The sequence below is a fragment of the Suillus fuscotomentosus genome (genome assembly GCF_016647785.1).
Source record: "Suillus fuscotomentosus strain FC203 chromosome Unknown F5891scaffold_61, whole genome shotgun sequence".
NCBI classification, from domain to species: domain Eukaryota; kingdom Fungi; phylum Basidiomycota; class Agaricomycetes; order Boletales; family Suillaceae; genus Suillus; species Suillus fuscotomentosus.
Window position 1 is genome coordinate 144926 of NW_024539573.1, and position 21076 is coordinate 166001.

The 21076-nt window shown below is 48.4% G+C and overlaps 5 protein-coding genes across 5 annotated transcripts; 4 read left to right on the forward strand and 1 right to left on the reverse strand.

Annotated features, from left to right (window-relative positions):
- Positions 1-174: 174 nt before the first annotated feature.
- On the reverse strand, positions 175-2443 carry F5891DRAFT_1056478 (actin). The gene is made up of 10 exons (XM_041362703.1): positions 2263-2443; positions 2164-2200; positions 2110-2115; positions 2026-2053; positions 1899-1967; positions 1251-1847; positions 1125-1196; positions 927-1071; positions 733-871; positions 175-678 (listed from the first exon to the last, which is right to left on the reverse strand). The coding sequence occupies exons 1-10, from the start codon at positions 2284-2286 to the stop codon at positions 668-670; spliced, it is 1128 nt and encodes a 375-aa protein (XP_041221455.1). The 5' UTR covers positions 2287-2443; the 3' UTR covers positions 175-667.
- A 77-nt stretch (positions 2444-2520) lies between these two features.
- Positions 2521-3539, forward strand: F5891DRAFT_1056479 (uncharacterized protein). Its single transcript, XM_041362704.1, has one exon. The coding sequence runs from the start codon at positions 2616-2618 to the stop codon at positions 3474-3476; it is 861 nt and encodes a 286-aa protein (XP_041221456.1). The 5' UTR covers positions 2521-2615; the 3' UTR covers positions 3477-3539.
- Positions 3540-5481: 1942 nt separating this feature from the next.
- F5891DRAFT_959498 (laccase) lies at positions 5482-7690 on the forward strand (the record flags this gene model as incomplete). Its single annotated transcript, XM_041375659.1, has 12 exons — positions 5482-5645; positions 5693-5744; positions 5795-5863; positions 5919-6101; positions 6131-6206; positions 6258-6285; positions 6336-7083; positions 7143-7163; positions 7217-7365; positions 7421-7444; positions 7496-7560; positions 7611-7690. The coding sequence occupies 12 exons, from the start codon at positions 5482-5484 to the stop codon at positions 7688-7690; spliced, it is 1659 nt and encodes a 552-aa protein (XP_041221457.1).
- Positions 7691-11491: 3801 nt separating this feature from the next.
- Positions 11492-16423, forward strand: F5891DRAFT_1056491 (Oligoxyloglucan reducing end-specific cellobiohydrolase; the record flags this gene model as incomplete). Its single annotated transcript, XM_041362705.1, has 18 exons — positions 11492-11647; positions 11706-11840; positions 11931-12131; positions 12189-12876; positions 12929-13265; positions 13331-13574; positions 13633-13742; positions 13793-13983; positions 14035-14069; positions 14123-14173; positions 14227-14811; positions 14872-14970; positions 15026-15302; positions 15360-15430; positions 15486-15933; positions 15985-16076; positions 16127-16236; positions 16297-16423. Coding segments are annotated over 18 exons (3957 nt in total), but the record flags the coding sequence as incomplete, so codon positions are not given.
- Positions 16424-17409: 986 nt separating this feature from the next.
- On the forward strand, positions 17410-19242 carry F5891DRAFT_1193699 (uncharacterized protein; the record flags this gene model as incomplete). The annotated part of the gene is made up of 3 exons (XM_041367806.1): positions 17410-17762; positions 17816-17910; positions 17957-19242. 3 exons carry the CDS (start codon positions 17410-17412, stop codon positions 19240-19242), a joined length of 1734 nt encoding a protein of 577 aa, XP_041221459.1.
- Positions 19243-21076: the final 1834 nt, after the last annotated feature.

Sequence of the window (21076 nt, forward strand, 5' to 3'; positions counted from 1 at the left end):
AGGAATAAAAATGCAAATAATCTTTAGCGGTTGCATTTAAAGTGACATGGTGACAGTGAATCCACATCACCGAAATTGCAGTTCCCAGCCATGCAATTTTGATGAAGCAGACGCTGGTAGGTGCCCGTTTACAGTGAAGACTCACAGCTGCAGAATCACAATAAACAACAGAGTCACTGATTCCTCCAGTCTTTTTACAATAGGGTAAGTCTGACCACCAGCTAGGACCAACAAGGGAGAACGACAGAATTGTCAATGATCGGCGACGTTGCTCAGGTAAAGAGGCTTATGAGTCGTGAGAAGTTGTAGTGGTTTCATCCGCAGGGCTGCTTTAACAGGTGGTGTGTCAAAGGAACAAGGAGGTCATCCTGGCGGATATTGCGGAGACTCGCTTGCAAAGCTTCAAATGATGGTGGGCCTGGGCCTGGGCCTGAGTACCTGTTACGTAATGAGTTATGTTACTGTTGTCCGCGCTACATAGGTGAGCCTGGTGACAATGCGTAGACATTCAAGAAAATGTGTCGTAAAACTATTGAAAAGAGTAAAAGTAAACTGTGACATTCAGGTTTAACTTATGTGAGTGCGTCTCTAGTCGTAAAATATCAAAAGCAATGCCATTCTAGTACAGCGGAGACATGATTCCTTTTCACTGCCTCTTTGATCACGTTTAGAAGCACTCTGTAGTAGAATCGAATGAGATCGAGAGGTAGTAATGTGTCGAGAAATACGCACTGCGATGGACGATACCAGGACCGGACTCGTCGTACTCCTGCTTTGAACACCACAGATTCTGGAAAGTGGACAGGGAAGCCAAGATGGAACCACCGATCCAGACAGAGTATTTCCGCTCAGGGGGAGCGACGATCTTGACCTAAAAATGATGATGAATGAGAATTGTGTCTCATATCCTGGAGTCTGGTACTAACCTTCATGCTTGACGGCGAGAGCGAGGTCAATTCCTTCTGCATACGATCTGCGATGCCAGGGAACATGGTGGTACCACCCGACAAAACGACGTTACCATACAGGTCACGACGGACATCAAGATCGCACTTGAAGATCGAGTTGTACCTAGACAGGGAAAAAATCAGACAACATTCCTGGTAATTGATATATTTGCTTACGTCGTTTCATGGATACCCGCAGCTTCCAGACCAAGGAACGAAGGCTGGAATAGAGCTTCGGGTGCACGGAATCTTTCACGATTATGTGAGATGTGATGGCCAATGATCGACAGGGGATCATCTTACCGCTCGTTACCGATCGTGATGACGTGCCCATCAGGAAGTTCGTAGCTTTTCTCGAGGGCTGATGACTGTGCGGCAGTTTGCATCTCCTGCTCAAAGTCAAGGGCGACGTAGCACAGCTTCTCCTTGATATCGCGGACAATTTCACGTTCGGCGGTCGTCGTGAAAGAGTAACCACGCTCGGTTAGGTTCTTGATGAGACAGTCAGTGAGATCACGACCAGCAAGATCGAGACGGAGAATGGCGTGTGGGAGAGAGAACCCTTCGTAAATAGGCACAGTGTGGGTGACACCATCACCAGAGTCCATGACAATACCGGTGGTACGACCGGAAGCGTACAGTGACAAGACAGCCTGAATTGAGACATAGAATGCAGGTGCATTGAATGTCTCGAACATGATTTGGGTCATTTTTTCACGATTAGCTTTAGGGTTGAGGGGAGCCTCGGTTAGCAAGACAGGGTGCTCCTCCGGGGCTACACGAAGCTCGTTGTAGAAAGTGTGATGCCAGATCTTCTCCATGTCATCCCAGTTCGTGACGATACCGTGCTCGATGGGGTACTTGAGCGTTAAGATACCACGCTTGGATTGAGCCTCATCACTGTATAGATGTAAGTTCGTTCACGACGACTACGACTGAGGCAAAGCATACCCGACGTAAGAGTCTTTCTGTCCCATGCCAACCATAACACCCTGGTGGCGCGGACGACCAACGATAGAGCTGTACAATTTCTGTGAATATCCCGCGCATAAGGGTTGTATAAGATGTGAAAACGTACGGAAAGACGGCACGAGGAGCATCGTCACCTAAAGAAGGCAGTCAGTTGTGTATCCTTACAACACCATGGATCGTGTTGAATCACCAGCGACTGCAAGAAGATCAGACAGTGAAATAGATTAGATCGAGGATGACTTACAGCCAGCTTTGCACATGCCGGAACCATTATCAATAACCTGACAAGTTTGATGATAAGCTTGCTAGACGGTGTGAACGACGGGTATGGAAATGGACTTACGAGGGCTGCTACTTCGTCTTCCATAGTAAATTATTTGTTGTTTAAGGGTGGTCTTGATGGTTGTTGGAGATCAAGCTTGCGTTGCGGATGTTATTTGAATAGTTCTGTTACAGAAAGCGCAGTCGCGCAGCCGCAAAACTTCGCAGGGCTATGCAACGTGATGGCTATCATGATGGTCACATTTAGTGCCGTTCGTTGCTAAGTTCAAGCCTGTACCCCAGTAAAATTATACTGCGTGTCCACGGGTGTCAGTGACCACGAGGATCGAATCATGATACCCCAAGTCAAGTGTGAAATCTTCTGCGAAGTTGATAAAATTGTCAGCCTCTTATTCCCATGCTGAGATCAGAAGGATGTCACTGCCAGGACCACTTTCGACTCCATCTATTATGGCACCTTCCAATATTAATGGCACCAACACAGCTAGCTTCCCAGATACATCTACGTCCAGTCCTTCCCGCCCGGCCCAGGTAAATCAAGGCTCATTTCCTGTCGCAAACATCGTCATTCTCGCAATCTGTATGATTGGCATGAGTGCTCTTGTAATCTGCGTGTTTCTTCGGCACCGCTCATCAACCAGGATCAAGCAAAGCTCATCGAATGTCAATAAAGACGAGCCAAGGCCGTTCAACAGACTGTGGTCTCGTGCACTCTCGTCGTTCTCAAAGTTCCATGATCTTTGGCGTTCGAAAACCAAGTCAGCCACCAAGTACAAGCAGAGCGAGATGACCACTGTCAGCGCGCTGCATGCGACATGCACCTTCGTTGCTGCTGCACCATCAAAAGTTCTGGCCCCTCCTGTCGTGATGCAGTTCAGAGTACCAGACACAGAGAAGTTTGTTGTGCTATGTTCGGTCTGCTGCCCCTTATCGGTGCGCCATGCATGTGGCGATCCGAAGTCGTGGGTGAGTGCGGTCGATCCTTACAACACAACCACAACTCACACGACTCAGGTGCAGAGTCCTTTCAGCGACATTCCACATCTAGTCGAAGAGCAGCTTCCCGTGAATAATCAAGCATCAAGTGTTCCCGAGTGTCAGCCGTATGGCGTCGATATCCCGCCTTCCGATCAGGATCACTCACTTACCATCGAGCTACCCAACCTTTCTGTTGAAGACCAGCCTCGATCACCTTTTACTCCACCAGGAGGGCCAAAGAGGACGCTTGCCCGAGAAGATCTCCCAGTTTTATTTGTAAAGACACCCCCAAGATAACATGTTAGCAAGCAGTTGTACGAGCCTTGCGATTTCATTCCTTCGCACATATATATGTTATCAAAGAATTATGAGAGGATGTGACTCAAACCAATTGGCCCTAACGTCGTAAACTGTCGGCAAGCTTACACCTTAGGACATTTTCTACCGTGAGTAACAATAAGATGTCTGTACACGACGTGTGCTGTTGTCTTTTCCTCTTCTCTTGGGAATGAAGATAGCGTTCGAATGCCTCGACGACATCGTACCAAGGTCAGCATGACTTTCTCCAACGTGAGCCCTTGAGCATCCGTTGAATGTCGTTGCATAAGTAGGTCGCAGGAGAAACTGGTTTGGTTCCAGCTTGAACGCTAACGCGCTGATCTGATTGAAAGAGAAGGTAGTGGGTAATGTATTTCTTCGGTATGAGATGTGAACTTCCACGAATCTATGATGAAGACGGACACGTGAATGATGGTATAGTTAGGAGAGAAACGTCATAACCGTGGCGGAGAAGACACAGATGAGAAAAGGTAGCACAATTGCAAAAGAAGGGGTAGAGACGGAGATGAGCAAAGAACACACGTAAATAGGACGTGCTCACTGATCATGTGCACACTATCTGGTGAGCGCTCGAGATATTCGGAGAACATGTGGAGCTCAGGTGGACGCGAATTGTTTCTTAGGTTTGACATACGTACTACACCACTGATGCTAAATTTCCGCCTTGACCTGTATTGAAGCACACGATTTAGCCAGAAGTAGCAAGGTCAGATTTGCCATCAGAACGGTAGACTGTGGTACCGAGCAAGACGCCATGATGAAAGAGATACAAGACTATGGGACCGAGTAAGGCACCATGATCAAACAACACTGGAACTTCGGGAGAATATCAGTAGCCGACAAAATTCATGTGGCGATTTATGTAAAAGTGTACAATACATGGGTATCCCTGTTGATTTGCGATAAGGGGAGGTCTACGGTGGCAACGCCGGCCCATGTAGGATGATGGCATGTGAAGCTCAGAGGAAAAGGTAAATTCGTGAACGCCCTGATATATGTCGGCGACGAGTGAAGGAGGTTGCGGTTGTGTTTCAAAGTACGATTAAGCAGAGAATGTCATTGTATTAGACATCCTGTGTGAATCGAGTCAATCGACCGCCATTTACATTATGTAACCAACTTGAGTTCTGACCCTAACCTTAGCCTATCACTTCTCTTTGCGCCAACCAACGGTCAACCAGGCCGGTAGTGACTGTAACTCGTAAGGCATGACCTCAGGCCCTCATAAGCCAGGCCCCAAATCAACATTAACATCAAAACTTAACTATCTGTGGCCTCCAAGTCGTGCATTTGGTTAATTTTGGTACCACAATCACCGTTACTGCTGCCAGCCGACAACTTTCATTAAAGTACAAGTTCTTCAGCCTAACTTGCACGATCCAATAATGGTACAATCTTCAATCATCCCCATTCTCATCAAGGCTACCGGCTTATCTCCTTTCAAAATTATATGCAGACAGCTAGGTGGCTAGTACTACACACTCGGCACCTTCCAAGGTCCTGACATGCTACCATCACATAGTACCTAATATCGTGCGACCATGATAACTGCTAGTCTGAATCTCGCATGGCTTCCGTACTTGACCGAGGGGCACCTTCGGTCATTTACGTTCTTCTTTTCCTGCATACAAAGGTTTCATTCAAGCTATTATGGCCTAGCACCACACCTAGGGTCGGTTAGCCGTTTTGCTGTTCAAATTATGTTGGATCAGATCCGAATCACGGCTTCGTGGTACGTTATTATTTTTGAACGGATCGACAGATCATTGCTACAACCCTAACTCCGTAGCAGTACACCGTTGGGACCGGGGCGCTAAGTAGCCGTTTTGCGGTGCGAATTATTTTGAATGACAATAAAGCTATCTACTGCTGCAATATAAAAGCTACAAAAGCATTATAATATTATCCTGCTTCTCCCTACTCTCGCCAAGGGCAGCCTCACTATCCATCGTGAAAAATCGCGATGTTTATTCTTTGTCTGCTCGTTTCTCTCATCTCATCGATTGATGTAACAGCTATAGCTGTGTCTCGCTCAGAGTACCCATTATCTCAGGGCGCTGCACATGGTCCCTCAACTAGATTGACCATAGGCAATGCAGTCATTGGTCCCGATGGCTTCGTACGCCCGTAAGTCTATTATCGTAGCACTCAAACTCATTCCTGATCTTTGACAGAGCAACTGTTGTCAATGGCATGTTTCCTGGACCCTTGATTGCAGCTCAGAAGGTAATTTTTATTATTATCCTTGTTGGGGGCCAGTGCTGACCTTACAATAGGGTGATCTGTTTAATATTGAGGTGGTCAACCAACTCAGCGACGAATCTATGTTCCTGCAAACCAGTGTTGTAAGCAGTTTCAAATCATCATGCAGGTTGTTAAAATTAATGTTGTTCATGGTAGCACTGGCATGGCATCTCCCAGAATCGGTCAAACTATGCCGATGGGACGGCCTTCGTCACACAATGCCCCATTACGCAGAACCACTCTTTTCTACATACTTTCACTGCGGAAAACCAGACAGGCACTTTCTGGTATCATAGTCATTTTTCCTCTCAATATGCAAGTATCACTCGAACCTTGCATGTGCAGTGAAGGACTAACCTATGGAACAGTGTGATGGTCTCAGGGGAGCCCTGATCATCTATGACCCTGACGACCCTTTGGCACACATGTACGATGTCGACGATGGTGAGCGAGAAATTAGTTCATATGAGCTCTCTGACCATCATGTGTTTCCAGAAACTACCGTGATCTCACTTGCCGACTGGTGAGTTTTACAAACGTGGTCAATCTGCTCGATTAGCTCATGGTCACTAGGTATCATGTTGTATCCCCCAAATTGCTCGGTGTTCCATCTATTGCCGATTCTATGCTTATCAATGGACTCGGTCGCCACGTTGGCGGACCCCCGTCTGATCTTGCAGTGATCAATGTGACGCCGGGAAAGCGATATCGCCTGCGCCTGATTCAAATGTCATGCCAATCCGACGTCAAATTCTCCATCGATGGTCACAGCTTGACTGTCATCGAAGCGGATGGACAGCCGACAGAACCTCTGGTGGTTGATCAGCTCCAGATCCTTGCGGGCCAGCGCTACTCTGTGGTTCTAGTAGCCGATCAGTCGGTGAGAAACTACTGGATACGCGGTCTTCCTAATACGCCGGGTGCAAACTACATCGGAGGAGTGAACTCTGCTATCCTACGCTATCAAGGCGCCCCAGCGGTCAACCCGATTACGGTCGCTCTTCCACCCACGAAGCCATTGCAAGAGACCAACTTGCATGCTCTGGGCAGTCCCGGTGTCCCTGGTACTCCAGGGTACGGGAACGCAGATGTCAACCTCGACTTGGAGGTTAGCGTCAAAGCCCCAGACTTCCAATTCTATATCAATGGTATCACATTCGGAAACACCACCCTTGGAAACCACACCGTTCCTGTTCTACTTCAAATTCTTAGTGGAGCTCGACAAGCTACTGAGCTGCTCCCAGCCGGAAGTGTGTACGTTCTGGAGCCCAACAAAGTGGTAGAGGTAACGATAGGAATGCAAAGCGCTATCGGTGGACCTGTTCGTCTTTTCCATTCATTCGATATTTACGTGACTGATGCATATTTATATCGTACCAGCATCCCATTCATCTTCACGGGGTAAGTTCGCCGTCATTCCGAAGGCATTTCTGACTGGTGCTCTTGATTATTAGCATGCATTTGATGTAGTACAGAGTGCGGGCAGCAGTGCTTACAATTACGTGAACCCTGTTCGCCGTGATGTGGTCAGCGCTGGGCATCCTGGGCAAAGAACGGTGATCCGATTCGTGACTGACAACTCTGGCCCCTGGTTCTTGCATTGGTATGTCACCTTTTTATTGAGCTGTCAAGAAAGATACTAACTCTGAACCACACAGCCACATCGACTGGCACCTTGCAGCGTAAGTGTGTAAATCTTCCCGTGAGCGAAATGGCTAATCCTTCATATTTAGCGGTTTTGGCGTAGTTTTCGCAGAAAGTCCCGCGGATACCCCCGCATATGTGGACCCCGTGCCAGGTAGGTCATACGTTATGAATCCGTTCTTCTATTGCTGAACTGCTTTACAGCTGAGTGGGACCGCTTGTGCCCAATCTATGACAATCAGCCGAATTTCACGCTACCTCACATCCCTAACATTCAGATTTGATCATACCCTTTCAACCACAAGGGGCCGGTGTTACCGTCGTGAACCTTGCTTAGCCTTCCTGTTGTCTGCTGTGACCAAGTCAACAGGGCTAAATGTAAATCTCATTGTACATTTTCAAATCTTGATGCACGTGGCCGATATGTGGAGTTCTGATCTCTAGCCATATTTCTTGTATTTGTATTCCTTTGGCTGCGTTCTCTCTTCCAATGCATTTACGTTTATGTTCCTCAATACCCACTTTGTAGAAGGGTTCTGTGGAAAATGATTGTCATGACTGTCTGCTATTTGATGCGTGGAGAATGCTTTCCGGTTGCCGATCATCACGACCGCCGATGATATGGTCCTTCAAGTCTTACTTCTTCTGCCATGTCTTGTATACAGCACGAAATACCATGCCTGTAATGTCGCGTCTTCAACACAGCTGACTGCTCTTCGGAACATGACCGTCGAAAATGGATTAGTACAAGATGCACTGCCTGAACTCTTTTCCCTGAAGGTTCTCTTCCGTGGCAAAGGTTAGCAAAGCTAAGCAGTTCGGTTCTCCATTCATCTTTGTTGTTCGCAACTGACACCCAAAGCTCACAGCCTTGTTACCCTGCAAGCCTGCTCCATTTCCGACTTCGATAATGCAATTCTTCCTATTCTGTTCGGCCCCGGATCAGCGGCCTACATGTCGACAAAGTGAGTCGTGTAAGATCTCAATCACTCACCAAGTATATTTTCTTGTCGTCTATAAGGAATAGCGTGTTACTTGTTATCTGGACCCTGCACATCGCCTGCTTTGCGCTCACTACCTTCCTCGACAACTCCGGGTCTAGAAAGTTCCCTTCTGCTCCACATTTCCCTCGTGTTTCTAAGTTCGTCTGTCTAGGGAAATTGGCTTTGACAACAGCATGGCTTGGAGCGATTCCATAGAAAGCTCAGCTTGATGGTCGATTTTTTATTATCCTTGTTTGTTGTCCGCTGGGCCGAGGTCCCACGTTGGATCTATGATACCGTGTCTAGTCTATTTCTGTTGTCCGTATCATGATGTCTATCCTGTACAATGGTCACGGCTTGCGCCTGGACGCCTTCTTCAGGCTCTTGATATGGTGACATGTTTCATTGCGCTTCCTCTACTCCTTCTAGAACTAGTCTCATCCCCTTTCCTTTCGTTTAACAGGTACTGGGTGTTGCATTGTCTTTGGCCGACCTCTCTACGCATCACCTCTCCGGTTGACGAAGATCGGACATACGAGAAGAAACCCGATTTGTGTATCCTACTGTCGAACTTGATCTTCTGCTGCTGCACTGCATGCCCTGCAAATCTTGCTTCCGAACTAATAGCACCGAACCAGCCATCAGTAAGTTCGCGAATCCAGTTCCCCGCGGTTTCGTGAGCGCTAGCCCAGTTTGTCATGCCGTGGTTAATGTAGATTGCATGATTGACCACTTAATTCGGTTACTTGATCCTCGTGCCAGTAGTGAGATCGCAAACGCCGATCTCCTCAATGTTCAGTCCAGCAACACACATCATTGCATATCATATCAGTCTACAGTAGCCTGCTGGTAGAAATACACATGAGTAGTACGACTACATTCGACCATGAACTAATCGTGCAACCGCATAAAGTGCCTCGGGCACGAATTTTGGGTAAAATCTGTGGCGTCGTTAGTCTCACTACTAGAAGAACTCATGCAGTATTATTGCACCGAAGTCATCGGTTGGGTCACACGAATAGCATCCTTCCCGCCACCGTTTACCCTGTGGGCAATGAGCAAATTCAGCGTGTAATCACATTTCCAACGGAGGGTGACGGCTTGCTCTTTGATGAAGACATGAAATAAGACACAATCAGCTATATGTGAAGCTGTACGAGGTAGCAAAACGCGATGTCCTTTGGCATACCACAGTTGTGACTGCAATGGCGATATATCGCGGCAATTAACGGGAGAGCCCTGTTTCGGAAAAGAGCGCCCTGATACCAGTCAGCTGAGTAAGTATCGTTAGTTGAGATAACAAGCACTTATGCATTACATCAAGGGGTCTTCCTGTAGGTTAGATAATCGTCATGAAGACAGAAATCTGTTCGGTAGAGGCACCTATTTGTGTCGACGTGTGAGTCAAGTGAACGTTCAGAACCAGAACCTGAGCAGGAACCGAGCAGGACACCATGATAAACTTGACACAAACACATGTTGGACTTCGGGGGAATGCAGCCGACAGAACGCATGTGCCGATTTGAAAGTGTAGAATCATCCCTGTATCAAGAACAGGTGATAGGCTGTGACATACCTCAAGGCCTCATGTTTGACGGAACCGATCAAAGCCCCGAGTTGGAACAGGGCACGGGATGATGCTCCCTGATAGTGCCATAACCTGGTTCGAACCGGGCGTATCGGCGAAGGTATGTTACCTTTGTGCGGTGGCCAGCACGTTTATGACTTCCGCACAAATGCCTCAGGGTTCATGATTTCGCACAAATGCCTCTAGTGTGTTACATAAATACCTTCAACACGAGTTTTTCAAATTTAGCTCCGGGACTTTTAGTAACTTCATCTTAATTTGGGGTGGACCCGATTGGGAGGTCGAGGCTAAGCTTTGAAAAACCGGCTGTGAAATTCTGATAGCCGAGATCCGGAGATATACAATCGCGGAAGACCTGTTATGGAGGACTAGCGACCCCACTGGGGAAGTTGTCAAAGTATTGACTCATCCGATAACAGGACAAATAGTTTTTGCAGCAAGGTTTTTATGTAATACACTGTGAGAGGCATTTGTGCGAAATGGTCTTGAACCAGCATGAAAAAACTCCTAGGAGTCTCTCCTTCATGTCACTAAGAGTTGGACGCAAGTACTTTGCTGTACTTCGTGGCACGGCCTCCCTTTTTTTTAAAAAAAGTTCGGAGTCTCGTGCACGTATTCAATTGATTCGAGCAGCGGGGGCATCTGGCTGATCACCTTTGAAGTGGTGACCTGATCTGTACACGATCCTAGAAGGTAGGGAATGAAGCTTCGCCGCATAAAGGATACATGAAGCGCTTGCCTGTAGACTCTTCACGACCAATTTGACGAGCACGGCTCACCGCCGCGAGGTGAGAGGGATTCATGGCCTAAACACTATCTGTCCTTACCTGCATTGTGAAAGGATTCGTCTCGACCGGGAACATTCGACGATGAGCAGTGTCAACAAAACCCCCAGAGTCTATCATAGACTTGACCTTAGACTTTCCTCGATTCACACAGATGCTTAGATGCCAGTCCGCTCAAGAATGATGACGTACCATAAAAGCGTGATTTGGACATGATTCAAAATAAATTGAATGGAGAAACGGCCAACTGGCCCCAGGTCATAGGTGTAGTTGCTAGGCCACAATTGGTTTGAATCAAATCTGTGCAAAGAGAGAAGAATAACAACCACTTCTCCGTCTACTAGTACAGATTTAGGCTGTGAATCATGCAAGCGACTCGTGACCAGGGTCCATTGAATTGATTACTTAATGATTTGGCTGATCGCATAAGTTGGACCTTGTTGATCGCTTCATACGTTTAATCCCGAGGAAGCAATTCGCGTCAACCCGAGCTTCAAGCTCCCCCGAATTGCTATGATCAAATGGCAGTCTCCTATTTGCGTGTGTTTTCTTGTTATCTCCGTGTGTTTTTCAATGCGTGCCTTCTGTATGTGCGATCGTCCTAACTATACTAGGCCGGCATTGCCGCTATCCGGGACCTCGCTCACTGACCCTCAGCCGACGACAAATCAACAGCTTGGTTTTCGAAGCGACACATTTTCCTAGTTTCGACAGCATACAATATCCTGCATGGCTCCCTGGCACAGGACAGCCGCTTTCATGTGGTCAACGCTTGCTTTTCTTCTTTGTTTTGCTTTCACGTTTGCTGCTGATCCCGGGCCAGAGCATGCCATAAGCTACTTCGACAATGCACCAACTCGGTTGTTCTTTTTCGATGATACGACTGTGAGGCATTCATATCTGCCTCGGGGTTCACTCAATAATAATTCACTTGATCCTCTAGAGTGTGATATACCACGATGCCATCTTCGGGGAAATACATGTTTCTCATGATGAAGGCAAGACCTGGAAACGCGCAGATGACATACCACCTGGCGAGGCTGCAATGTTTATTGAACATCCATTCAACAATCGCGTGGTGCGTTACTGTTCATACTCTTATTCTCACTATATTTCATTCGCCTTGAACACACCGATGTAGCTTTCGATCTGACTGAATTCTATCCAGGCATTCGTATTAACAAATTCCTACACGCATTACCGCACAGACAACCGCGGAAAGTCATGGCGCACGTTCAACGTTCCTGAGCTACTAGCCTATGTCGAAGCACCACTCTCATTCCACTCAGATCCCAAAAAGTGGGAGTATACCCTCTTCCAGGCCACCAAATGTGACACAGTTTCCTCGGGAGAACAATGTCGAGATGTGGTACGTCCTTATTAATATAGATATATATGTATTACTTGCATCTAAATTTCTATGCAGACATACTACACCAAAGATGGATTTGCCTCATCACCACAACTACTCCTAGATGATGTCTCTCGTTGTCAATTTGCTCACAGTACGAAGGATTTCAAACATGACGCTCACGAAGACCTTATCTACTGCGTCGCCTATGACTCTTCCGCTATGATCGGCTCGCACAATATTGCAAGCAGTCGTCTGTACTCTAGCACAGACTTTTTTGCTACCAAGCAGAACGAAGACCTTGGCATTGGCAAGAATGCCAAAGGCGTCGTGGTATTTGCGATCGTGTCCAAGTTCGCTGTGGTTGTGCTCAAGGACTTGACGCCCGGCAGCGAGGGTGACATGCTATTCTATGTTACTGTGAACACCAAGGAATGGGCCAAGGCACATTTCCCGCATACCTCCCAGGCGCGCTTGCGGGAGAATGCATACACCATCGTCGAGTCTACGGTCCATTCTCTAGCAGTAGATATCGTCTTGCAAGACTTAACTACTGTCGGTACTCTGTTTGTCAGCAACTCTAACGGCACCTATTTTGTCGAGAGCTTGACGGACACGAACAGGAACATAGCGGGGTACGTTGACTACGATACCATATATGGCGTCGATGGTGTTGGTATTGCCAATGTCATTGCTAATGCGCAAGACGTTGAGAGGAAGATGGCAGCCAAGCAATTACGGTCGGTCATCACATTTAATGATGGTGAGGAACGATGTTTCTTGTTTTATTTTGAAGTGACCTTACGTCTTCCCAGGCAGCTCATGGGATTCTCTTGTCGCTCCTCGCGGGACCTGCTCCTCCGAACCATGTTCGCTGCACTTGCACTCGGTAACAGACATGCACGACAGTGGCCCTGTTTTCTCGTCCCCCGCCCCTGGCTTCGCTATGGGCGTTGGTTCCGTTGGAAAGGCGCTCGCGCCGTATGAGGAGAGCAACACCTACATGAGCGCGGACGCCGGCCTGACATGGACCATGGTCCGCGAAGGCGCATGTCAATACGAATTTGGCGATTCCGGAACTGTCATCGTCATCGTCGACGACGAGCAACCTACCGACTCCATCATGTACTCCACGGATATGGGTCGGACCTGGTACGTCTTTCCACCCTGCCGCTCGCTGTGGGTGCATATGTGCTATCTTATTGAAATCCCTGTAGGAACACGTACAATGTCGGGATCCAATTCCGTGCTAAGAGGCTGACGACGGTATCGGATTCGACATCTCAGAAGTTTCTTCTCCTCGGCCAGGTCACGCGGCAGTCCCAACAACCCAATGAGGGCCGCAACGCTGCTATCTACCTCGATTTTGCCACCCTCGGGCGCCGGAAGTGTGGTCCTAACGACAAGGAGTCATGGTACGCAAGAGCCAGTACTAGATCAGAGTGCATCATGGGTGCCAAGGTCTGTTACTGAGATGTAAACCTCGTCATGAGAATGGTCTTGCTGATGTACTTTGAAGCAATGGTACACCAGGCGCAAGGCTAATGCAGATTGCTACATGGGCGAGAAGTTTCACGATCCGGAAGTTCATGATGATACGTGCTCATGTGAGGAACATGATTATGAGTGGTACGTCGTTCTTGATTACTCTGCCCATCACAACTGCTCATGTGTTCTAGTGACTACAACTACGTGCGGAGCGATGGTAAATGTGTGCCTACGGGTCCAGAGCGCATACCTAGCACCCAGTGCACCCTTGGGACGCCCGACGAAAAGTACATGGGTTCATCAGGATATCGCAAGATCCCTGGGAACAAGTGTCAAGGTGGCTCTCGCATGGACAAGCCCGTATCTAAAGATTGTTCCGGAGGTGAGTGCTTCAGAATAGATGGAGGGTCTGTGTCTCATGCGTCATTTGCAGCTGAACCTCTTGAAGGAGCGATCGTTCACCAGATTGTATGGCTTTGTTCTGGCTTTTCTTCCCAGTATGGAAACTTACGATGTTGTAGCATTCATTCTCTAGTGATATTGTACAGAGCGCGTATTTCAGGGACTCGAAGGTGAGGGTCGTATACATCGTACCATCAATACTTCAACTTACGTCTGCCTCTAGACCGTTCTCGTCCGTCTTTCCGACTTCACAATATGGCAATCTAGCAATGAAGGTTACACATGGGAACAAAAGTTCCCAGAAGAGCGTTTCCTCGCGTTCTATATGCATACGCACAGCAATGAGCGCGCATACCTTATCACTGACTCCAATAAGTTCTTCTACACAACAGACACAGGCCGCTACTGGCACTCCTCCCAAGCACCTTCGCCTCCCAACACCTTCGGGGCTCAAGTGCTCCGCTTCCAGACCAAGTCCGACTATCTCATCTGGATCGGTAATGCGGACTGCGAATCAGGGTACAACTGTCGCGCGCAGGCTCAGTATACGCGGAACAATGGACGGAATTGGCGGTTGGTGGAGGACTATGTCGTGAATTGTGACTGGGCACGCGATGAGGAGCTGCGGATCGATTCATCACAGATCCTATGCGAGTCGTATGCGGACAAAAAAGGCTCGCAGGTGTTTTTCGGGAAAGACAATGCGTTGCAGCTTGTGTCTGGGACGGACTATTATGCGACAAAGACGAAGTTGTTTGACCATGTCGCGGGGTTCACCAAGTTTTCAGAGTTTTTGGTCGTGGCTGAGGTCAGTTTTTTTTGGTTGATCTGTATGTGTGCTGTTGATTGACTAGTTGTGTGCTTGCAGTACCTCCCGATGAGGGGCACGCTTAACATCCAGGTCTCACTTGATGGACAGACGTTTGCTTCTGGGAACTTCCCTCCTGGCATGCATCCAGATTCTCACGTAGGCAGCTCGTTCTAACTCTACACACATTGGAACTGTTCATGATGTTCTCTAGGCATACACCGTCCTCGACTCAAGCACTAAATCTATCTTCCTACACATGACCATGAACGAGTTTCCAACGCCATGGGGCAACATGCTGAAATCCAACTCTAACGGAACTTACTTTGGCCTATCCATCGAGAACGTGAACAGGAACAATGAAGGCTTCGTCGACTTTGAAAAGTTCGCGGGATTGGATGGCATTGCGATGGTCAATGTAGTGTCCAATCCTGCGGAGGCTGCGCTTACGGGACGTAAGGCTCTGCAGACGAAAATCACGCATAACGACGGTAAGCCTTTTCCATGGGTATCTTTTGCCTCTTGTTGACGGTTGCTTGTTGCGTCAGGTGGCACTTGGAAGCCGCTTTCACCCCCTTCGGTAGATTCGTTGGGTGTGAAGTACCCTTGTAAATCAGCGGTATGTCGCGCTTTCTTTACCATTGCTATCAATTGACCTATTTGGTCGTGCATAGGGCTGCGCACTTCACGTTCACGGGTATACAGAGCGCGTCGATGCCCGGGCAACATATAGCAGCCCATCCGTCGTCGGTGTGGTGATGGCAGTCGGGAACGTGGGTGATTCGCTCGCCACCTACACAGAGAGCGATACCTTCCTGTCCCGGGATGGCGGGTTCACATGGGAAGAAGTCCACAAGGATGCCCACCTCTGGAAGTTCGGCGACTCAGGGTCTATCATTGTGATCGCGAATGATGAGGAGCCGACGGACCACGTCCTGTTTACCACAGATGAGGGTCTTACTTGGCGAGAATTCAAGTTCACGACTGAGAAGATCAGAGTGAGGGATATAGTGACGGTGCCAGAGGATACAAGCCGGAAGTTCATGCTACTGGGTCGTTACCCCGCGACGTCCAGCTCGGTGATCGTGCACTTGGACTTCTCACCTCTCACGCATAAGAGATGTGAGTTGGGTACTCTTTGCTCGATGATTGATGGTGAACTCATTCTTCCAGGCCTCGTGGATAACGAACACCCTGGACACGATGACTTTGAGTTGTGGAGCCCCAGCGAAGAAAGAGACTCGCTTTGCTTGTTCGGTCGACAGGTCAGTAGCCCGAATTTTCGTTTTTCGTTTGTCACCCATATCATATACAGACGCTCTACCATCGCCGCAAACGGGATGTGAACTGTGTTGTTGGAGACACGCCTAAGGCACTGGACAACATTGTACGGAATTGCACATGTACGCTGGAGGACTTTGAGTGGTGAGTCACGGGTATGATAACACCCGCTCAGAACTAATTCAATCTCGGCACGAAAAACAGCGAATTCAACTATGTCCGCAACGGGGAAGGCAAATGTGTTCTTGTACCGGGGACGACTCCACGACCACCCGATAATTCATGTCGCAATGGAGAAGACTATTGGTATGAACGCACGCCATATCACAAGGTGCTCTACTCCACTTGTGAGGGCGGCGACCGCATAGACCGAGGCACGCAACACCTGTGCCCTGGCATTAATGGTCACAGCAAGATATTCTGGACTATGGTGATTTTGCTCCCCTTTGAGATCACAGCGCTTTTCGCATGGTGGTGGTACAAGGGCAGGACGGCGAAAGGGTAAGCACATCTACATTATTTGTGCGCGTTGTATGCTTATGGTTGACACAGGGCCGCCCGTTTACCTGGAGGCAATTATTCGCGTGGGTCAGGGTCTGGTGTGATGGCTACGCTGGCATCTGTGCCATGGTTCCTTCTCGGGCTTGCGGGCATCGCTGTCAAATATAGAGACTCAAACCGGGAATCTGTATGGATGGGCCACCGCGAGAGGCGTGGATATAGGGATGTGCCTGTAGACGAGGATGCGCAGGTCGTCTATTTTGAGGATGAGGAATGAGCGGGACAGAGGCCATACTTTGCCTCGACTATACATATTGATAGTTCATACTTGCCATACTTGCCCTTGTAAATCATATGCGTAGCCAATTGCCTTCCCATGTATTCTAGTTCTTGTTTTTTGTTGGATATATATCATGTCGTGGGATGGCTTCGTCCGATGGTATTTGATCGAGCACTTGAATTGGACCAAGAGGATGATATGAGTACTTTGCAGTAAATAACACAGTGCATACAGTGATAGTGCGCAGGTTCGATTCAACGATTAATGGATAAGTTTAGCGTGATACGAAATATCGGGAGAAACGAGCCGCATCTACAATAATAGCGTTCAAAGTAAATTTCACAGAGCTCGCTAAGCTCTGTAAAGCTCGGTAAACTCGGTCAAAAATAAGATTTGTCACACTACGGCTTGGGCCGGCATCGATCGGAGTCCCAAAAGACATGCCTGCCCTACGACCACGACTTCGTCGCTCTGCGTGACTACAGATACAGTCTCAAATCATCTCCCCGCGACGTTGCAAGACCGGGCTGAAATTTATGGAGCCACCACCAGCTCCTCCTGCACGGGGAAAGGGAAAACGCGGCAGAGGAGGTAAAGATAGAGCTACTACTTCTCCTACTATCTCTATCAGCTGGCAAGCGGTTCCCCAGCGGACCAATAGGCTGGTTGACTACCTCGTTGGACACCCACCAGATTGCCGCATTCTGTTCGCCAGTGAAAAGAAGAATCCAGCCAACCGTGAAGCTGAGGGCCGCCCCTCAGGCAAAGACAAAAATGAAATCCATGCTGTCATTGCAAGGGTTATTTTCTCCGACGATCCTCAATATGCGGTGCTCTACGCCTCGAATCCCAACAAATTTCGGGACTCTGTATATAATCGCATCGTGGCGTAAGTGATCCCCCCCTATTTTTATAATCATCAATGCTGATCGCTGATCACAGCCTCCGCACTAAATTTCGTGACATTCGTGCTGAATTTGAGTCCACGGATGCAGGCATCGTGCCCATTGATTCAGAGACAAGCGTGAATTTGCATCGTGAGTCTTCTCCTCCCTACACGAATTCTTCTAATTAAATTTGTAGGTAAATACGAGAAGGACTTTCCCTGGTACGATCAGCTCTACTCCATCTGGGGCTCCCATCCATCATTCTCCGCCAAAACATCATCATCAAAGCCGGGCGTTGATCACGCGAGTGATCTCTTTTCTCTCACCCATCCTTCGGGTGGCTCTCTTCGTCCCCCCGCTTCCTCCAGCACTGATCCCGGCTCTCCCATGCAACTTGGCAACACGCCTCTCCCGAATGCTCCAGCTGGCGGCGTTGCTGGGTCATCAACTGGACCCACTTATGACTACCTTCCTCCAAACGCTCATGCAGGTGGTGCTGCAGCCGCGGCACCACCTACCTCCCCCTTTTGTCACACTCCCCCTGCTCCTGGAGGCAGTGGTGGTAGCCCTTCGCAATGGAACTATGTGCCACCGCCCCCAAGCACTCACACCAACAGTTCTGCCGGGTCCCCTGTTTTTCGTTACCCACCGCTTCCCTCCGGTGCTACATCTCACAATGGTACTTACTCTCCCGTCGCTCATTCCCCTACTGATGATTATAATTTTGACGGTATCTACGATGACAACCCTCTTGCGGGTGAGATGGAGGATCTTAATATGGATTCCCCGGATGAAATTATTCACGATGACAGCAATGCTATCAGCCTGGACAGCCCGCCAAGACGCAGGGCTGGGAAGAAGCGCCAGGAGCCCCCTTCCCCCCCCTCCCCTACTACTACCTCTCATACGCAACAGGTGCCTCCCTGCACTTCCGTCCAGCATGATCGCGCTACATTCAAGTTGCATGTTAGCCAGGTGATGATGCGTGAAAAGAGTAAATCGGGCTCTATGGCATCATCAGGGTCGCGCTCGTCGTCGCACTCTCGAAAGCCATCATCATCTCACGAGCCGTCATCGCAACAGTCCTCCCCAACAGCGCAAACATCTGTCTCGACGACGCCAGCAAGTTCAGTCTCCAAACGTCTCCGGACGGAGATTCGCGAGCAAATGGATGCACTCAACGACGACCTGGAAAGTATTCACTCTGACAAGCTAACCTTATATCAGCTGAAGAATGAGCGCCTTATGGTGAAGCTCAACGCTAGTCGCCAGGACAAGGAGCATCGTCTGATGCGTGAGGAGCATATGGATGAGCGCGCAGATGCTGCCATAGTCCATCAGCGCATGAAGGAGGCTAAAGAGGTAGATATTCGCCTACGTGAAGCAGATGCCGCCGCTTTTGCCTCGGAAGCAGATGTTCTACGCCTCCGGATTCAGTGGGCCCAGCTCAATGCCCAGGGTGGCAAACCTGCTGGTACCTGACTTCTCGTGTCGTCATCATCATCACGTTCTTGCGCCGCCATCATCATCATCATGTTCTTGCGTCGTCGTCGTCATCACCTTCTCGCGTCGTCGTCGTCATCATCATCACCTTCTCGCGTCGTCGTCATCATCATCACCTTCTCGCGTCGTCGTCGTCATCATCACATTCTCGTGTTGTTGTTGTCGTGTTCTCGTGTCGTTATACTCTTACATGTCTTGGATGTTATATGTCTTGTTATGTTTGCATGTAGTGTTCTCACATATGGCCACAAGTTGATCACTAGTTGTAAAATTTAGTAGTACATTTGTTTAGCTATACACAATGTTACTCTGCTTGTTTGCTCAATCTGCCTGATGGTGTGCTTGTGAATGAGGGCTATCAAACAACAAATCCATCAGCCTTGCCCTGTGAGCTTGACCTGGAGTGCCTTCATAAGACCTATCACCCACTACTTCATCACCATCTGGTCCTTCATCCTCATGGCGTATAGTATTGTTCCCCTCTCGAACAGCCCATACAAGTGTGGATTTCTTGCGAATCTCCTCGAAGTGGATGATCATATTATGAAGGATTAGGCAACACCTAACCCAATGCAGAGTGACCTGAAGATCCTTCTGGTTCTGAAGTGGGTGCCTAAGTTCCTTGAGAGACTGGAATCGTCCTTTCAAAGCTGCAAATGCATGTTCAACACGAACACGGACCTATATGAATAAAAAATCAGTGAAAATTGCAAAAATCAGCAAAAAAATTAGAAATACCCGAGAGAGGTTAATATTGAAGGATTTCTGGTCCCTGGTCAACCTCCCATTACGTGGCTTCTTGAAAGGGGCAATGCACCACTTCTCAAGTGGGTAGGCACTATCTGCCCAAATCCAATGGTCCTCTGGAAGAAGAGTGTCATGCTTCTGATAAACACGAGTGGATTTGAAGGCATAAGCATCATGTGTACTGCCAGGGTTACCCAGTGAATAATCAACTATGAGGAGGTTATGGGGCATAATGATTGCCTGAATCTTTTATTAATTTCTGACCGTTAGAATAAGAGAAAAAAAATACCTGACAGTTGAGGGAATAGTTAGACTTCCTGTCATAAAATGCCTCACCATAAAGATCAGGTTTTTCATACAAATTAATGGCAGAACCATCAATTGCAAAAATACCATTTCTCCACTCAGGGCAGGACCTAGCCTCAACAAATTGCTGAGCATGCTCAGCATCTTCGGAGTCAGGAGTAGGAAATTGGATGAATGTGTCATGCAGATCAAGGAGGGCAATCATGACACGGTTGCTGCAATTGATTACTGACCCCACACTAACACCTGCCCATTGACCCACATCTTCTGGGGAAATTGTTACGCACTCAAATAGATCTGTTATACGGAGCCCTAAGAGGGGCGTCGTCCGCTAACGTTCGTGACGTAACCGGAAGGGTCCGGTGTAGCGACTGAGACTGGCGACGTCGAGTCGGCAGATATCAGAGACGCGCGTGTCACGTGACTTCTAAGACGGATGTCTTCAAAGTCACTGACGATCTCAAAGTAAGGACAGTCTTGTCCGAACGATGAGTAGTCGATCGAGGTGGACTTAGGCGCGATGAGCACCTAAGAAAAGATACTAGAGACTGAAGCTGAGGGGGCTTCAGAGGGAAGTATGTTCGAGGGAAGATTGAGTAGATTCAAGTTAGGGAATCTAGTACAGAGTGACCGACTACTTATACTAAGTGGAAAGGGTTAAGGGCAAGGCTACCGTACTGTAGGTAAGGGCAAAGGGGAAACGGAAAGGGTATAGGTACGCTGGTAGCAGAGCCTGATTAGTGATGTAAGGTCGAATGCG